At 35.3% G+C, this 18,111-nt stretch overlaps 1 protein-coding gene across 3 annotated transcripts; it reads left to right on the top strand.

The window, feature by feature from the left end:
- The first annotated feature begins 42 nt into the window (after window positions 1-42).
- LOC135687607 (apoptosis-resistant E3 ubiquitin protein ligase 1) lies at window positions 43-17,044 on the top strand. 3 transcript variants are annotated; one of them, XM_089110800.1, is made up of 19 exons: window positions 43-431; window positions 3,083-3,232; window positions 4,654-5,057; window positions 5,339-5,555; window positions 6,674-6,837; window positions 7,343-7,508; window positions 8,184-8,311; window positions 8,823-8,900; window positions 9,343-9,487; window positions 9,954-10,075; window positions 10,557-10,632; window positions 11,335-11,447; window positions 12,207-12,383; window positions 13,533-13,658; window positions 13,841-13,970; window positions 14,628-14,686; window positions 15,848-15,937; window positions 16,302-16,477; window positions 16,734-17,044. In XM_089110800.1, exons 1-19 carry the CDS (start codon window positions 227-229, stop codon window positions 16,834-16,836), a joined length of 2,829 nt encoding a protein of 942 aa, XP_088966926.1. In that variant the 5' UTR covers window positions 43-226; the 3' UTR covers window positions 16,837-17,044. The 3 variants fall into 3 exon arrangements, with proteins under 3 accessions (XP_088966926.1, XP_088966925.1, XP_088966927.1); XM_089110799.1 differs by having other exon boundaries at window positions 3,083-3,493; window positions 16,734-17,042; XM_089110801.1 differs by lacking the exon at window positions 3,083-3,232.
- The last annotated feature ends 1,067 nt before the right edge of the window (window positions 17,045-18,111 follow it).

Genomic DNA, 18,111 nt, shown 5'->3' with positions numbered 1-18,111 from the left:
AGACTTATTAAATAGGTAGTACCCAATGATGTCATTGGTAGTGCCATAAATGTTGTGTGGAATGAGAAGATCTACTCTGTGACTTCTCTGACCTGTTTAACATTCAGAATGATACCCCGTTGAAGAGACGGTGAATGATCTTTGGTGACGAGAGCATGACTTCTTGCAAAGAGGTAGCAGTACAATTTTAAAAACCTTATCCCTGAACCTATAACAACATCTAGAAATGCCAACTGATGTACGGCAAAGAGAAGTCCTACCAAATCTTATTTTTATTATTCTTGGACTGTCAATAGGCATTACCACGATTTCCTATATTGAAGATGCTATATACTATAGACAAAACAAAGAAGGTTTTGGAGCAGTTGTGGGTTGGTTGCAAGAGCATGCACCCAATGCAGTGAGGTTAAAGCAAGCCTTTTATGATGCAGGTACGCAACTTTCCATTTACCATTTACCCACTTGCTTCCTGTGGAAACTCTCATTTTGTTTACTCTGCCGCTCTATGTGTTTCTAATTTAACATGGAAGCAATTTCTAATTAATCTATGTAGATTCTATAACCTTGATCTAAAGGAGTAATGGAATTTATATGCAATCATTAAGAAATTGCAATTTTATTGGGAACAAAAATAATATTCTTTCTTCTTTTTCGTTCACCTAATGGGTCAGTGGTTAGGGTTACTGACTACAGACAGGACTCCAGACAGGGTAGGGTAGCTAGAGCTAGTGCCCAGGGGCCTGGGCTCATTTTAAAGCCCTTAATTATGGAATCTATATTACTCTGTATTAATCTATATTAATTGTTTTTTATCATTGTTAAAAACGAAAACAAAATACACTACATCTGGTTCTAGCTATGAACGACACTTATCAAATAATTTAACAAGAAGCTTATACAACAAACACTTTGTTAACCATGGCACCATTTCATATGGCTGACGCTATCATGCACCAGTTTAGGGCAGGCAAAACATGGATTATCATATTGCAGAACTATATTCTTTGTCAAGCAAGGGGCTCTCACAAATTGGGTGCCTCAGGGCCCAGCTTTGCTCTCAGTGGCTCTGACTAGAGATAAAACAATCTGTGGTTTGAGCCCCTGACATGATAAAACTTTCACTCAGAGTGAGGAGAGTCACCAACTCTCTATAATCCCAGGTGTAGGAATCAAAAGGTGGGGTCACAACCAGAGGAATGACCAGGACACTATTAGAATGTCACAGAGGGTATCTTGAAAGATAAACTATGGTTGAACGAACATAACGAAACAATTTATACGATCAGGATATAATACTAGGCCACATTATGTATTCAGCGTAAGAGTAGTAAAACCGTGTTCACAGCATAAAATACAAACACAAATACCAAATACCGAAACATAGTAAATCTTTAAATGCAATCTTATCAAGAATCTCAATCTTATGCCAGTCTGGACTACAAGTCAATGATCTCCAACTAATCAATAGCTGAAATGTTTCTGGATGTAAACTTTTTTTGCATAAAATCCAAAAAAATATGGAGGCTTTTCTGAAAATTTGATGAAAATTTTAGAATCCATTAAAATCATTTAATTCAGCTACTAGTAATATGCATAGGTTCTACTGAGGGGCAGATCACTGCTTAAAATCACGTATGCTCTCAAGAATTATCACACTTTAATCACAAATTAATCACATTAAAAAAATGATCAAATTAATCACAAAGTATAACATTAATCACAAAAATTGCTTAAAAACAAACATTAGAATCTTTGACCACGTCTATTTGCATATGTTATTGAGAAGTGCAATATTTAGAATGTCCCTTTCACACTTTTCCAAACATTTTATGAACACATTCAAAAATCTGCTAAAGCATGCCCGAGAACGTGAACAAAACAACAACAAATTTTTCTAAATACCCTGTGATGGAGCAAAAATTAAGGCCTTGTGATGATGCCAGGGTCACTAAAACAACCATTGCTGTTTTTTTACCTAAATGCCACTGAAGTTGATCTGACCAAAAACCATGCCTGATGGCAGACATTTGTCACTCATTTCTTGTTGAATGCTGCAAGGGCGGATCCATAGAGTTCGGGCTGTTGCAGTTGCAACTGTTACATTTATAGGAAATTATTTATGTCATATTCTTGCAATTTCCCTAAATAAAGTTTGATAATAAAGTTCCATATTTCCGGAACTTGTAATTTTTTCCCCTCGGTGAAAGTTTCAGGAATGACAGTTTCATTTTTGCAATAGCGACCTCATTTGTGAGGGGCTGAGAACAGAGTACATGCATTTGTCTTAATGTCTTTCACAAGGTGTTCAACAACTGTGCACTGTTTTTCACTTCAGGCTAATGTCACCCCCTGCATCCATGATGTATAAAACCCATCATATATCATATTGATTTAAAATTTTACTTATGCTGCTGTTCATAAATTATAACTCTGTTTTTTGCTTTCAATGTTATTAAACTTTTCACCTTTTTACTTTTGCAAATCTGCAATGGTCAAATTTTCTCCACCCCTCCCCCTGAACTGCTAATTTTTCTTTTTCAATTTCATATGGTATGTTGGAAAATCTTTGCCAAACTTGCTTGATAGGTTGTCATTTAATTTGTGAAAATTTTTTGTTTAATTTAGCCTATGAATTGGTTTATCATCACATGTTCAAACGAAGTTTATTGCGCATGAAATTATTTGAGAGCACTTTTGAATCTATGATTCAATTTCTAAATAATCACAAATTAATCACAACTTAATCAAAAATTAATCTCTTTTATCATTAAAAATCAAAATCACACACAAAATTGATTTAATCACAAATTAATCACTAGTGATTATTAATCTCGCACACCATTTTCAAGAGTGATTTGCCCCTTGGGTTCTGCCTTAGATGGAAGACAGAAGAAACCCCAGAATTTTCAAATAATTCTGAAATTTTACAAAGAAGATGCTAAGTAAAGAAACGGAGCTGCTTATCTACTAAATTACACAAGGAGTCAATTATTCTCTTTGAATATTTTGATTTTAAGTCACTTTTTTTAAAGTGCATTTATGAGTCTATTATTTGAAATGAAATAAAATGCTTCTTTTTTAGGCATTGTCCGACTTGAGAAGTTGTGCTTACTTACTGTTGATGAAGTTCAATACCTAAGTAATGACTGGTACTTCAGTAAAAATGTAAACCTGGAAAATGATTTGAGGACACTTAGAAAGGAGATGGCATTAAAGTTTTGGCTAAAAGAAGGCAAGTTAGAGGATATCTTCAAAAAACTATCTGATGGTGGTATCAAAAGCCTTGAGATGCTAGTTAATGGTCTCCAGTATGATAAATTGGCTCACTTACTCAATGCTGAAGAAGCAAAAAAAATCCAGGATTTATGGGAGAGAGTTTGGATGTTGAGGAGCCAATCTGATCCTAATCTTCTGGACCAATACCCAGTAGAAAAACCAACCTCTGTCTTCATGAAATTACTTGGCCTGTTTTGGAGAATCACAAGATCACTTGGTAATGAATCTGATACATAAAACTATTGCTACCAAAGCCCTTGTCAAACCCTTCAAGCAATTAAATAATTCCAGTATTATATTAATGTTATAGGGCTAGGTAGCTTTATTTTACCTATCAACACTATATACTGTTTTTCAAGAATGGTACAGATGGTAGTATTTGGAAAAAAGAAGAAATAAAGAAGTGGATTATGCAAAAAACAAAGCATGTTTATTAGGTACTCAAAGAACATCCACTGTAGTACTACTGCTACTACTTCTTTCTATCCTGTGTCAGTTCAGATAATATATTTAATGTTTGTGCTTCTTTTGAGAGATTCAGTTTAATTCTGATGCTGGCCAAACCTTGCCTTACTGTCTGCATCCAGGTCATCTTTGGTCTTCCTTGTAGCCTTTTTACTCTCCTGAGATATTCTTCAAGGGTTTTGCTTGCTGGTGTTTCTGGATGCATGCACATGAGATGTCCTAGCCATGTTACTCTCCTTTCTCTTATTAATGCACTCCATGGTTCATGTTTCGTCCTGGCATAGAGCTTGTTGTTGGTAGTATTTCTACTGTAGTAGCCCCTGCAGATTTTTTAAAGAAAAATCCTCATTCTGGGAATTAATTTTTAAATCACAGCTTGATAAGAAACGAGATAACCATCTAGGCAACAAAGAGAGACATCTTGCTTTCTTTCTTTTTCGATGTAAATCCTATATCCAGTTGCTGACTAATCAAGGATCGATAAAGTTTAAATTAAATTGTCATAAAAATGTTAGAAAAACTGGGTTAGAAATAATCAGTTTGACAAAAACATAATCAGTATCATATAAACATTTCAAATCTAGCTAGGGTCATCTTCAGTTAGGTATATTATCATAGTCCATTTTTCTCCTCATTTTTCAAAAGACATTCTAAGGCTGTATTGAATAGGATAGGCTATTTGAGTTGAAAACATTTACCATATTTAAAAGTTTGCTGAAAAATCCTCAGCACCAGGATTTTGCTTGTAACAGAATTGTCATTGGAGTTGACTGTTACTGTGCAATGTTGATTTAATATGAACTGTTCATCGATAAATTCATATCTGTTTGCTTATTTTTTAACAATGCAATCATATAAAAGATGGGAAATGGTAGATTTTTATTACCTTGATTATTCAAATTTATCTTTTAGCAAGACTGATTCTGCTACTATCAATCATTGCTCTAGTTCTGATTGTACTTGCTACACTGCTGCTACGCTACCTCTATGAACTGCTGCTACGCTACGTCTTTGAAAACGTTTTAGCAGCAATAGGACAGGGAATAGGACAAGCATTGAGAAACCTTCAGACACGGAGTCGGCATCTTCATGTGGTACCGTCAGTGGTGAGCCCAAGACGTCCTCTTTCTTCTCCCCCACAGAGTGAGAATTCTCAAACAGCGAGTGGGTTAGGACAGAGGATCTTAAACTTTTTATTTGGAAGAAGAGATAACACAAGACCCCAGGTGCCATTCAGTCCAAATAAAACTTCATTTGATTTCTCTTGGGGTGATAAAGAAGCAGTTGTTGGTGAAATGTGCAGTATCACTATTAAGGTGGGACATTAAAGAATTGAAGTTCCTTGAAATATAGTATTGATTTTTCTCAAAACTACAAAGTTTTTAACTTGAAAACCCCACAGTTTCATGAAAATCTCTTTTTTCCAAGATTTTAATGAAGTCGTTTACTTAATAATTAAAGATTGTTTTTTAGTTTCTAATCTAGTTTCTACAATGAATCAGAACTAGGTTAGCGTTTTCCATCTTTCGTTTGTATACCTATATAATATCAACGTTTGTGTAATCAAAATATCGATGTTCCCCTTATTTTTTCGCAGTTTTATTCCACTATGTTTCGGGCAGTTGAATGCAGTAAGATCCAAAACCCTATGGCAGTTATAATGTGCGGAGTTGATGTAGTACCAAGTGCACTTGAGGAAAGCAGCCAATGGTCTTTCAAAGCTAAGTTCACTCCGACTTCTGCCAGCGAACATGATATTTCTTTTTACGCCAATGGGATCTGTGTTAAATCTTTCACAAAAAAATTTATACCAGGTAAGTAATTTGAAATTTTTAAGGCCATAACATGAACGGCGTAAGGTATTGGATATTTACATAATCTAATAATGGTTGATCCCAATAAATATTGGCAAAAATGTTGACTCCAAAGGGAGCGTATCGCTATTTTGCGAAGCTGCGTTTTGAAATTGATGTAAAGTTACAGGTGATACAAATGACGGCACTTCTAGGAACAGCCAGGATTTTGAGACAGGCATTGTCTATGTGAAAAACGGGAGATGGCAGGGTGAGACCTTTGTCACCTTGTTGCTGAGGTCTCCCTCTTTAACTATTTGGACCAACTAACATCCAGGTGTCTGTGAGTTACTGAATTGGCCAATAATAATACAGTTCGTTTGCAAGATAATTAATTCTCATAACTCTCAAGTAATTATGTAAAACTAATTAATACCAACTATTTGTATACAAAAAGGAAACAGTATACAATAGTTATCTACCTATTTATGATGCCACACGCTAAGGTTCTAAAGGAAGAGAATACATCTGGTTGATGAACGGGATGTGCTTTGATATGTGTGTATGCTAATGATCGGTCTTTGCACTTTTGTGGTGAAGATCTAATATTAAGCCTAGCAATAAAAGAATACTGTAATAGTAAAGTAAGGCCGTTCACGTCTAATGTGGATGGTGCTGCTGTGATCAACAAAGCTTAATTTATTTTTTAGTATTTTTGTTTGGGTTCATAACTGGGCAGTATGAAACGTTAGTATAAACTTGTTAGTCTCAAACGTATTCGACACATATCACGTATTCGACACAGGGTAGAATATCAACCTTTCGGCAGGTGTTGCAAAACCTCTCGTTGCAATTTCGTTCAATTCCTCTGTCCAGTAGTTTTTGCAGTGGATTCTTTCGAACAGAACTTAAAAAGCGAGCTTTTGTTATCAGAATCATGCATTGGTGTTGCTTCCTCATGGTCGAAATAAATTGTTTAACACTCCTAGTCATTTTTCTTGTTCTGTAGAATGCACCATTTAACGTTAGCTTACGGTAGCAAAGGCAGCTACTGCAAGCCTGCAATGCAAAGGACAAAGATAACCAGTTCGCAACCTAGTTGCCTATGTATCCTTTTGTATTCAGCCATACTTTTTCAGGGGCTGTTGTTCCATCTAAAACAAGAGTAAAAACCCCCAGCTCAACAATCGTGCAAAAACCATATATGCCAGCTGATTTATCTTTGAGTGAATGCGATAAATATGGCAATGTCTGCAAATCTACAGAGGAATCTCTTGAAAAGTATACCGTCACGGTCACTCAGGTTGGTTGTCTCTTTATTTTTTTTCGGTTTTTTTGGCACTTTCCCTTTATTACTTGATCTGTAGATGTACGTATTTAAGACCTGTATTTTAGTTTTGATCTTTTTTCATAACTTCAAAGATGTTTTTCAAATACAGCCAATCTTTTTCTTCCTACCTTAAGCTTGGCGTTTTATAGTTTTTTTTATTTTAAACTATAAATATAGAAATAAACTTCATTTTTTACTATTTTCTGCTACCAAAAAATTTAAGCAACTTCTAAAAAACATCAAGTGCTCAGATTTTATAAAAAATAAGAACGTACTGGAAATTCTCCCAGTTTTTTATGAAATATAATGTGTAAAAAATGATTATCTATTCCTGCAAAAGTTTCTTCATATTTTTCCTTTTTTGTTGCTTTTATCTCTATTAGTTTATTTTTTGTTATGTGATTTTATGATTTAGTATCTCGTATTCAACACGTCAAATGTAAATGGTTTCGTAAATGAAATTTTTGTTTATTTACAGATTAAAGAAAATGGCAGGGAGATGAATCAAGGCGATGGTTATGTATATCTGGTTGACAGTTTTGCAATGGTGATGATCTTTCATGACATCGGGTGTTACAAAGTATCCATAACACACGGGGACCAGCCTATAGCAAACAGCGATATCACTTTCATTGTCTTATGCGGTAAGGATCATATCATTATTTCGATTCAATTTTTTCGTCATTAACTTCTTTATTGTCAGCAAACCGATTGGTTACCGGGATGGCGGGACTGAAATTTATCAGTAAGACGATTTATTCTTCATTTATTTTGCTTCGGCTTTTTGCATTTTTTGTTGCCTCACATAACTTATAGGAAATGTCTTCACTAACTTTTGCCTTGCTTCTGTAAGCAATTACGTGATTAAACTATTGAAATGTACAAAAAAGAAAAAGATAAACACACGAAACTAATCGTCTAACTAAATTGATTACGGTTTTGTTTACAATGTGTTGAAGTAACTGCCTCTGTTTGAAAGCACAATGTCGCGCTGTTATTGGTTAATCAAGACAATAGTATTTGTGTAGCAGACATTAGTGTTGCCCTGCCAAAAAACAATGCGTCACGATTGCTCGATTTCGATTTACATAAAAATGTAACTTAAAAAGGCTAATGGACATGGTAAGTCTGTGAATTGAAAGTATAAATGGATGAATGAAAGTTATATTATAAAGTTGGTCCGCAAGTATAAACTTTTTCCTGTTAACTATAAATGTTATTTCAAGCCTTAGTAGAAAAGGAAGATCGCTAAGGGAAAATCCAGACTATCTATTGCAAAATATTTCTTATTCTTGGTATCTTACAATGGTTTGTTGTAGATGAAGACTGGATTAAAATGAATTCTATTGTTCAAAATCCCTCATCGTATACGTATTTTGAAGCGTACATGATCCCATCTTCGCAGGGGTCGAAAAGGAAAAAAGTTTACATATATTTAACAACAAAGGTAAAGTAAACGATTGCTTGACTTCTGTCAATTTTATTCGTTAAGTTTTTATCGTCACTAGTTCCTTTTATTTCATGCATTTGGCAATTGAAACATATATCTAAGAGAAAATGTCTCTTTCCGTTTCCATTAGTTTAAAACTCAGATAAGAATTGTTATATAGGAGATTTAAAAGACCTTTTCTTTGTTCAACCTATCCAATGAATAAAGATTGAGCATAAGTACCTTGCATTGTATCTAGACTTTGATTGACAGTTGAAATGTTTGCTACTTTTTGATTCATTCTGTCAATGGCGACGCCATATAGTCGGCAACACAACTCTGACCTCTCTATTCCCCCTCTTAACTTGAAATGACAAAAAAATGCTTCTGATACTTGCTTCTGTTCTAATTCGACTTAGTGAACGTTATTTTCAAGGCAATGCATGTATTTTGTCTATTTCGCCTTTGTCTTTTATAGCATTAACTATTTGGTGTTGCAGTCTTAAAACGGAAATTTTATGCTTTTCAGCAACTTCTTATTAAAGAATACTACATGAAAATAATACCGAAAAGATGCCGTGCTATGCGAATTCGTACAACACTTAAGGTAATTTAACTTACTGTTTACTAGTCTCTTATGTAGTGCTCGATGCCATATATGCAGCGCTGTACAAGCTTTTGTGTATAAAACAGGACAGTTCTAAGTTGCAACTCCGAGTTTCACACTGACGTGATCTTTAGGCAACGCTCAAGGCTTTTTACTCGTGATTGTAATAATTCTTCTTTTATTCGACCAGATTTTTACAGTGCACAAAAATAAATTGTTTGCTCATTTTTTCCAGTATTGTATGCGCCAGAATTGATGCTTCTTTTATTTAGGATGTTCCAGTTGTATTTTTTGCATTAAGATGTAATTTACATGATGTCACTCCTCGGAAACCTTTTAAAGAATCTTTGCCAGTTGATATCAGGCATGGACTGAGACTCTCTCAAGGATTCATGCTTACATTCTCGCATTATAGCCTCTGACTTTCACCCTTTTTCTGCAGTTCTCGTTGCTACCAAATATTGACAATGACACTGGCTATCCTCTTATGACTATTGAAGTGCCCATGAATGATCCAATTTTACTGGCTTGCAAAAGTAGGGATCTCGTCGTTGCTGCATTCACACAAACACTTCTTAGAAAGACAGGTATATAATCTTGATTCAAACAAAAATCAAAAGGGCATCGATATGAAATTTGCATGAGTGCCTGCCCAATTTTATTCCGTTTTTACATAATGAATGTAGGCATTGACTTGCAGTTTTCCAGTATTTTGTATTTTAAATTTTTGAATACATTTTTCGATCAGCAGTGGCATAGTTTCGTGAAAAAAACAGAAACGTGATATAGACTAGTGATAACAATGCATGGTTTTATGCACTAAAATCTTAGAATGCCTAGTCATCCATCTAGAAAAATTAGAAGTGGTTTATTTTAATTTAATCTGTTTTTGCGCTGATGATTTCGATCTCTTTGTACTCTTTTTGCACGACCACTCAACTCTTGCCCTAGTAAAGAAAATTTCTAATTTCGGGTTCGTCACTATCTAATAAAACATTTACTGAGTGTTTTTTTATGCGTGTATTACCAAACTTTATCAACATTGTTTTACAGGGGGTGCCGATACATTCGATAATAAACGAAGTTATCTGTATTCAGAGCTGAGAAAACGTTACAGCGGAAAATCACACTCACGGCACACTATTCGGGTCAATAGAGAGACACTTCTTAAAGATGTAGGTACATTGGTGTTTTTCAAAATTTTTAAACTGGTTTAGAAAAGTCTGTTAAGGGAAACAAGTTTTCATGCAAATCAGAGCAGATTGTTTTTTTGGCGGCTGCTGTTCAGCACTGGTGGCAAAGTGGTGATCCCCTTTCCCCAAAAGCTTATTCTCATGCTTATCACTTAAAAAGCTTATTACAGTAATACAGCGAAGGCCTTACTCAAAGAGTACATCATCATCGCGTTTCCCTCCCGCTTATTAATTTTTGAAATATCTTCCAACCATTCTTCTTTTATCCATTCATAAATAATTGAAATGATTGTGAACATAATAAGTACAAAACGTCTGTCAAGTCAACTTGAGGATCGACATTGAGAATTCTGTTAGAGAATTCTTACAAGAGCCGCATTTTTTTCATTATTAATTGGCTTCAAGTATACATTACAGTAATCTAAGACTGTAATCATTTGAATTATTTCTCTATTTTTTGCAGTCCCAGCATGCTGTGAAGTACTTAAGTGACAGCGACTGGGGGAAGGAATTTGTAGTTCACTTCATCAATGAGCCTGGTAATGTTTATGCGATAAGGAGCATTACTTTCTTGCGATGAAATTCCTTCTTTTCTCGTACGACTAGAGAATGTAAATTCTCCACTACTTTTAAAGACCAAGACTTTTAGGTGTTCTCATTCTTCGTACATTAACACATAGACCACAGCATAAAAATAGCTGAGATTATACCAACTCATCCTTATAAATCAGTTTTAAGTTGTCGGTTCGTCCATTCTGCGGCATGTATGAAAGATTTTTGTTTAAGTTACGTTTAAGGGTTCATCTATCTTGCATTATTATGCATACCAACTAGGTATTTGAAAATGTTCCTCCATAACAGTGCAATGGCGCGATTTTGGTGTGGTGGTCTATGAATTTGTCGCGTTTTTCTGCCATACAACAATATATTTTTTTATTGTACCTTCGTGGTCTAGTCTGTATCCAAATAATTCTCGAACAATGAAGAAAATCTTTAATTCCATTCAAATAAGCTAAGTAAAAATTTGCACAACAGTATCGCCAGGGGTATGGAAAAGCATTCAACCATAACACGTACCAATTTAAAGCTTACAAAATCGCAGAATATTTGAATATTATTGTATAGATGTTATTATTGTATAAAGTAACAAGGGCTGACAACACTGTTTTCCAGTTGACTTAATACTGTCATCATGTCATGAGTTATTATTCAAAACGCGGAAATCATCTTCTCTTTTCAAGGTTTCGACTGTGGAGGTGTCAGGAGGGAATGGTTCCAGGTTTTATGCGATTTGCTGTTCAAGCCCGAGAACCATTTGTTTCACAAATCAGGAAAGGATGATGCACAGTCTTTGGTAAGGCGCAAGGATTCTTGAATTAAATTTTTAGAAGCTATTTCTCTTCGGTAGACAGGAATGTATGGTATTTACATTGCCTGGATAAATCTCAGATTTCAGATTGCTGTCTTTAGAAGATCTGCTAGATTAGCATAAATGTGTTTTATAGATAGCGCCAGTACTGTCAAATCAAAAGAGATCCTACAAATTTGGCCCCTAGATTTAGTCCCCTTCTTCGACAAGTAATAGACTAAGATCGTTATCCGTACTGTCCAATCCTCTCTTGTCTTAATTATAGCAAAATCTGCATAGTCATCGTGATTAAGCTTGCATTAAGTAAACCTACAGCAAGCTTATTCTAAGTATCAGAATCATACCAAAGCGATATCTAACGATGCTTCTAAATCCAGGTAGCGAGAAAGCTAGCTGAATCAAAATAAATCTTATGGAATTTTATATCCTGGAGTTATCTTAAAGTGTAGTATCTTACCTCTAAAGCTCGTCTAACTTGCATTTGCCAAAAAGTAATATTTGCTGATCGCAGCTTTTTTGATCAAATTTCAAGATAATGATTGCATTTGTAGAGGAATGCATTTACAATATCTCAATTAAAGAGATGATATTTCCGAGTCTTAAGGGCTTAATCCTACACTTAAGATCTGGTGGATCTTGTGAGAAAACAATATTTTTTCAATCCTCCTGACACAAGTATAAATTTGAGTGGAAACAAATAAAGAAAGAAAAATTAATTACAGCTTTAATCTGCTATTGTTGTAGATTCACCCGAACCCGTTCAGACCAGCATCCTTGAAAAAGTTAGATCTCTACGAATTTGCTGGAAAAATCGTTGCAAGGCACCTTATCGAGTGTGCATTTGACAGACAACAATTCGTGAGGGCCAGATTTTCCAGAGCTTTTCTTTCTCAAATTATTGGCTTGGATGTTTCATGGAGGGTGCGTATTGGGTTGTCGTATAATTCTTGTTCTACTGAATCTTATTTCTTTTCGAGTCTGGCTTTATCAAGTCACAGAAAGGTTGTTAGTTTGAGAGCACTGGCTAGTTAAATAATGCCAATAGGGGTGGCCTCTACTGATAGAGACCGACCCACATTCTACACCAGCGTAGATAACGTCACAGTCAGAAATTGTTAAGATTTTGCATCTCCTCCCACGTTCAATACTGGGATCTCCTCTATGTTCCGACTTTGGTTGAGGGGTGGGAATTTTTTACTTTATGTTCATGTTGTGAGGCGTTAATTACCATCCACAGCTCTAACTTCTGCTAAAAATTGTCGAGGTAGAGTGGCTGCTGTGTACGCATAGCGATGATATGCTTAAAGCTAATCTCAAGGTTTCATCAGTTTCAGATTGTTCTTATTTATAATGTGCCATGACTGAATCCCATTTGTCAAATTTAATTTCTTTCCCTTACCGTAATGCCTCGAATAAGCGCCGGGGCGCTTATTTATTTAATTTTTGAGGCTTCAGAGTGGGCACTTATTCGAGGGAAGCGCTTAATCGAGGGGGCGCTTATTTAAAAAGTAGATTTGGGTGCAAATTGTGTTGTCCGTTATATTAATCTTTCTTGTTGAATTGCCTTCCAATTATGTTTTCGCTAAAAATTCGAATAAGCACCCGTTTTTGATGGTTGAAGGATTGGCGCTTATTCAAGGGTTGGGTGCTTATTTGAGGGTGGCGCCTATTCAATAACTTCACCTCTAGGGTGGGCGCTTATTCGAGGGGGCCTCTTATTTGAGGGGACGCTTGTTCGAGGCATCACGGTATTTAATCTGCACGAATAGAGCTACATCACAGAGATAGGGAAGGTCCTGGCGAGGTAAATCGCAAATATGACAAAGCCAGTGTAACAAACTTGCTAGTCTTTCTTGCTCGAAAAGCAGTTGGTTGTGTCACCCTTTTTATTTCAGAAAGTTATTTTTCAATAAAATGATGGAGGTATTTAAATATCACAAATTTTATGCATCTTTAAAAATGGAAAGCATCCTATCAAGTAGCTTTTGATTTTGGCAAATTTAGGCCTAAGCATATCAATTCAAGACCCATTTTTTTAAAGTCTTATTGATAAAAAATTTACTTTTTTAGACATTTGAATCAGACGATAAAGAGTTATACAGAACAAAGATTGACTACATTCTGAAAAATAACCCAGAAGAGTTGGATTTAACATTTACCGAGGATGTTTATGACGATGAGCAAAATTTTGTTAAGGTATGCAAGGAGGAAAACACGTATTGCTTTGCAGGACAGGACGGCACAGCCAACTATCAAAATGCCATTTCCTGTGAAATCAAGGTTACTCTTTTAGAATATGTACGAAATATTATACTGAAGTCAAACAAAAGACTTATTTTTACAAAAGACTTATAGTTATTTTTTTATATCCTAAATAGACAGTCGAACTGCTGCCCGGAGGGAGTCGAATAGATGTCACCAATGACAACAAACTAAAGTATCTACAACTCAGTGCAGAATACAGGATGATTAAAAGTGTTAAAGATGAAATAAACTCTTTTACCAAAGGTAAGTTCTACCAAAGGCATACTTTTAACAATATTGCCGTAACAGCCAATTGCCAACAATAATTTTTGTAGTTGAACTGTTGAAGAAGCCCTAAATCATTTTCTTGGTCTTTGTTGCCACTCTGGCCGTATGACAGTTAGTTTGAATGAATCTTTTTGAGCATAGATGTTCAGACTTTATACCTGAAATTTTTGATACAGTATACAGTTTTTAAATGTGACGTCATATCATGAAATTGTTTTAATGATTTTTCCATTTGGACCATATAACCTAAAAGAACACCAAAAAATACTTTATATTCAAAAACAGTTAAACATGTTAAAAGTCGGATGAGATATGGCCAATGAAAGATTTGAAATTTATTTAGACGGATTACTGCTACTTTGGCTCTGTTCATAAAGTTATGAACAGAACTGGAGGTTTGATCGAGAAAGAGCCTGTGCTCATGTCGTAATATTTCAGCCAATTCGTAAACCAGTTAAATAATTTTGCACAGGAAGCATTTCGTGATGCTTCTTCAGTTTATGGGATCCAAATTCAAAAATACCAAAAAAGAGTTTTTGCGAAGTCCATTGTAATTGGAAATAAATGTACGTTCAAGTGAGACTTAAACTAGCCATTATTGAACATTGACCAGTTTTCATTTGTCTTCTTCAGGTTTCAATGCTCTAATACCAGATAACCTCCTCTCGATATTCGATGAAAGTGAATTGGAGGTAGGGCTTCTGCGTTACTTGCTCCTTCTTTTCCATGAGAAAATCTACTGAAGTAAACTTATTAAAGATTGGGAGTTTCTTAGTCAAACATTTGTTGAGGAGTACAGGGCTCAATCAATTTGAAAATCCAGAAGAGGACGGCAAATGAGACTGAGGGTACCACACTCATTATAAAAAACTGGTTACCAATCTGAGTTTAATAGCCATGCGACAAAAAATTCTGTGAACGACGAGTCTATTTAAATGACAGTTTTTATCTGATAATTTATTTTTGTATTGTTTGATCATGTATGAATAAGTCATGTTTGTTTTTATTTGTAGTTTTTAAGCGTTGTATGTTTTATTTTCTGATATTGTTTTAAAGGAAGTCGACTGAAACTAAATTGGCTTCAGCCATCTTTCAACCAGCATTTGGCCAATCAGTGAGCATGATACCACTTACATGCTTGCTGATTGGCTTTTCTTGCTTGACAGCCGACTTAACCCTCGTTAGTATCCGTCGATTGCCTTCAAGTTGAGTTTCTCCATATATGGTAACCTCTTGGTTTGAATCTTAAATCATCTCTTGCCTTCATATTTTCATACGCTAACCGGTGCTGTATTATATGAATTTCTAAGGACGCCTATAAGATATTTCCGCTTCTATCTTGAATTATCCTTGAAACAAACTCTTCAAACCAGCCGTGAAGCTGTTTACAATACCTGCCAAAAGACTTGGAACACTGACATCACCCCCCTCTCCCCCACGGAACAATGTTGGTTTACTATCAAACGGGTTAGGATTTTAGGAAGCACTTTCTTTTGCGCTTCTCTTATGATATTTCTCTAATCATCAACATTGTTTGAGGGGGAAGGGGGCGGAAGTAGCAATTTTTTTTCATGAAAGGAATGACAGATATCAAATGCAGCGTAAATTGGTGGGTGTTCCAAGTACTTTTGGCAGGCATTGTACATTGCTATTTAGAAGATTAGAGAGCAACATTGCTTCGGAAGTAGAAAGTTTGCCTTTTTTCCTCAGAATGTGTCGTGAAATAGGCTTTAAAATTTGATTTTTGTGTTTGTCTCATTTATCAAGCATAAATTAACAGGTAGTCACATGTGACGAGCTTTTAGATGTAATACATTGCAATTATTCATAACAGAAATATTTTTTCCTGTCAGTTTCTTATATGTGGGACACACGAAATAAGTCCAATAGATCTTAAAGAGAATTACGTAAAGTGCTTTGGCGGAGGCTACAGGCTCGACAACGTACGTGAAGCATAATTTTTTAATCTTCTTCTTAATGCAACAGCTGGTCGTTGATGTTCCTTCAGGTAGTGGCTCTTGTCGATATTCTTTAAGGAACTATTCTTAAAGGCAATTTTATTAGCATTATCTTTTTCCTGCCCTAAAATAACATCTGCCCAAAATTTGTGCAATGATTCTTAAATTTACAATTAATTTCACAAATTAAATTCTTAATACATTATGTCGAAGCATTGAATTCAAACTCGTTTTATCATTATATATGCCTTTCATTATTTCTTTTCCTTTTTTTAATTTGATCGCGCTGGGCTTCCTATTTGGCCAGGCATGTCTCTGTCACCTTCTATTTTCTGTAATATTTTTGCAGACTCTGGTGTGGTTTTGGGAGATTATATTTGGTTTCAGTCAAGAGGAACTTGCACGTCTTCTTCAGTTCACTACAGGCTCTGCCCAATTGCCTCCTGGTGGCTTCAAAAATCTTGATCCAAAGTTTCAAATCAACTCACATCCCGCCACTGATGTTCTGCCATTGGCACATACCTGGTATGCTTTAAATGTTTTTTCGAGTGAAAAAAGAATGTTTTGAAGTTTTTGCGATTTACAAGGCTTTGTCGAAAATGCTTGTTTCTCAATATTTCTCTTCTTCATTTGTCATGTTGATTATATTACTTGCCTAGTTTCGTGATTGATTCTTCCTTACACACATTAATTAGAAAATAAGTTTAGTGATTATTGTTTAAAAGAAATTGTACATTGTTTCTTGGACACTTAATGAGTCTTTCCTATTTTTGTTTTACAGTTTTAACATGCTTTGTTTGCCCGATTATTCATCGAAAGACGAATTCAAGCGCTTGCTGTTAATTGCAGTTAATGAAGGGTCTGAAGGATTTGGCTTCGCGTAAATGTAAAAGTTTGAAAAGACAGTAGTTCCACTTCATTCAGATGTAACTAATTTGTTAACAATTAGCCCTCGAAATTGTTGATAAAATTTTAGAATAGTATAAGTAAGCAAATGTAGGTTTTAGCTCTGGTAAGTCTAAGTTTTGGGAAGATTGCTTCGTTAATGAAAACATTTTTATACCTCCATAACAGGGCCTTTTTAACGTACCAGCTAGGGGGGGGGGACAATTGCCCCTCCAACCCCAGTATTCTTCAATTGCTTAAAGCAATAAAATTATGTCCTCCTCAAAATAGAAACAAATGCTTTCCTCCGCAGCTAATTTCTTTTCTAAAAGGTTATCCTGCATATAACTTTTTTCTGTCTTAGAGAAAATGAATCGCCGCAAATGTGTAGCTACCAGTCTCGAAATAGTTTGCATCAAACTTTTTTTAAAAACGAGATGACGCTGCAATATAGAAGTATCCGTAAAAGTCAAGCATGGTATGTCCAATGTCTTGTGCCTGACTATTCAAGAGTAAAACGAGCGTAGTTACTTTTATTCTGAATTTTTATGCTGAATCGTTTCTGTCCTATACACTTCAGGCACCGCGGAGTAGGGGGGCTGGGCTGGGCTGGGCTGGGGCAATGGCATCCCACTCTTTACGAAAAATGCAAAATATTTAGAAGTGAACCACCAGTAAAGCCTCTTTGTATTCTGTTTTAGCCCCCGCACTTTTTTAGACCTTCCCCCTCCCACTTTTCTCAACGCTCCGTGGTGTCTGGCATTTCTATGCTGGTTGATGTTAAGAACTGTATTTTTTATATTAGAAACTTTCTTAACCAAAACTTTAAAGCAACGTCAAGTGAAGTAGTTTTGTACCAGATGTCAGAGCATCTCTGATGTACCTATGTATCTGTGTACTTCACACTTGTACTTCACACTTGTACTTCACACTTGTACTTCACACTTTACTTCACAATTTCCTAAGATAAGAACAGGTCAGCAAGGTATGTAGATACTTTAAACCAACCTATGGCAAAAAAAATTTGTTGACTTATGCAAATTTCAGTCTATAGTCAAACACATTGGATACATGCGGTCACTATCGGCTAAGGCGTGAATCGACGTAATTAAGTAAAATAGCAAAAAGTATTTCGTGTTTTAAAATGTTTAGATTGTTTCTTTATGTAATGAGAGCCAATTTATTTTATTGATCGCTTCTATAACAATATCAATTTTATAAATCAACGCCTAAATTTGTACAAATTGATAAGATAATGCAACACATTATTAAAG

The sequence above is a fragment of the Rhopilema esculentum genome, chromosome 10 (genome assembly GCF_057945365.1).
Source record: "Rhopilema esculentum isolate cy_ngs chromosome 10, ASM5794536v1, whole genome shotgun sequence".
In the NCBI taxonomy this organism is placed as follows: domain Eukaryota; kingdom Metazoa; phylum Cnidaria; class Scyphozoa; order Rhizostomeae; family Rhizostomatidae; genus Rhopilema; species Rhopilema esculentum.
Note: the sequence above shows the minus strand (reverse complement) of the source record. Positions and strands in the feature narration are given on the sequence as shown.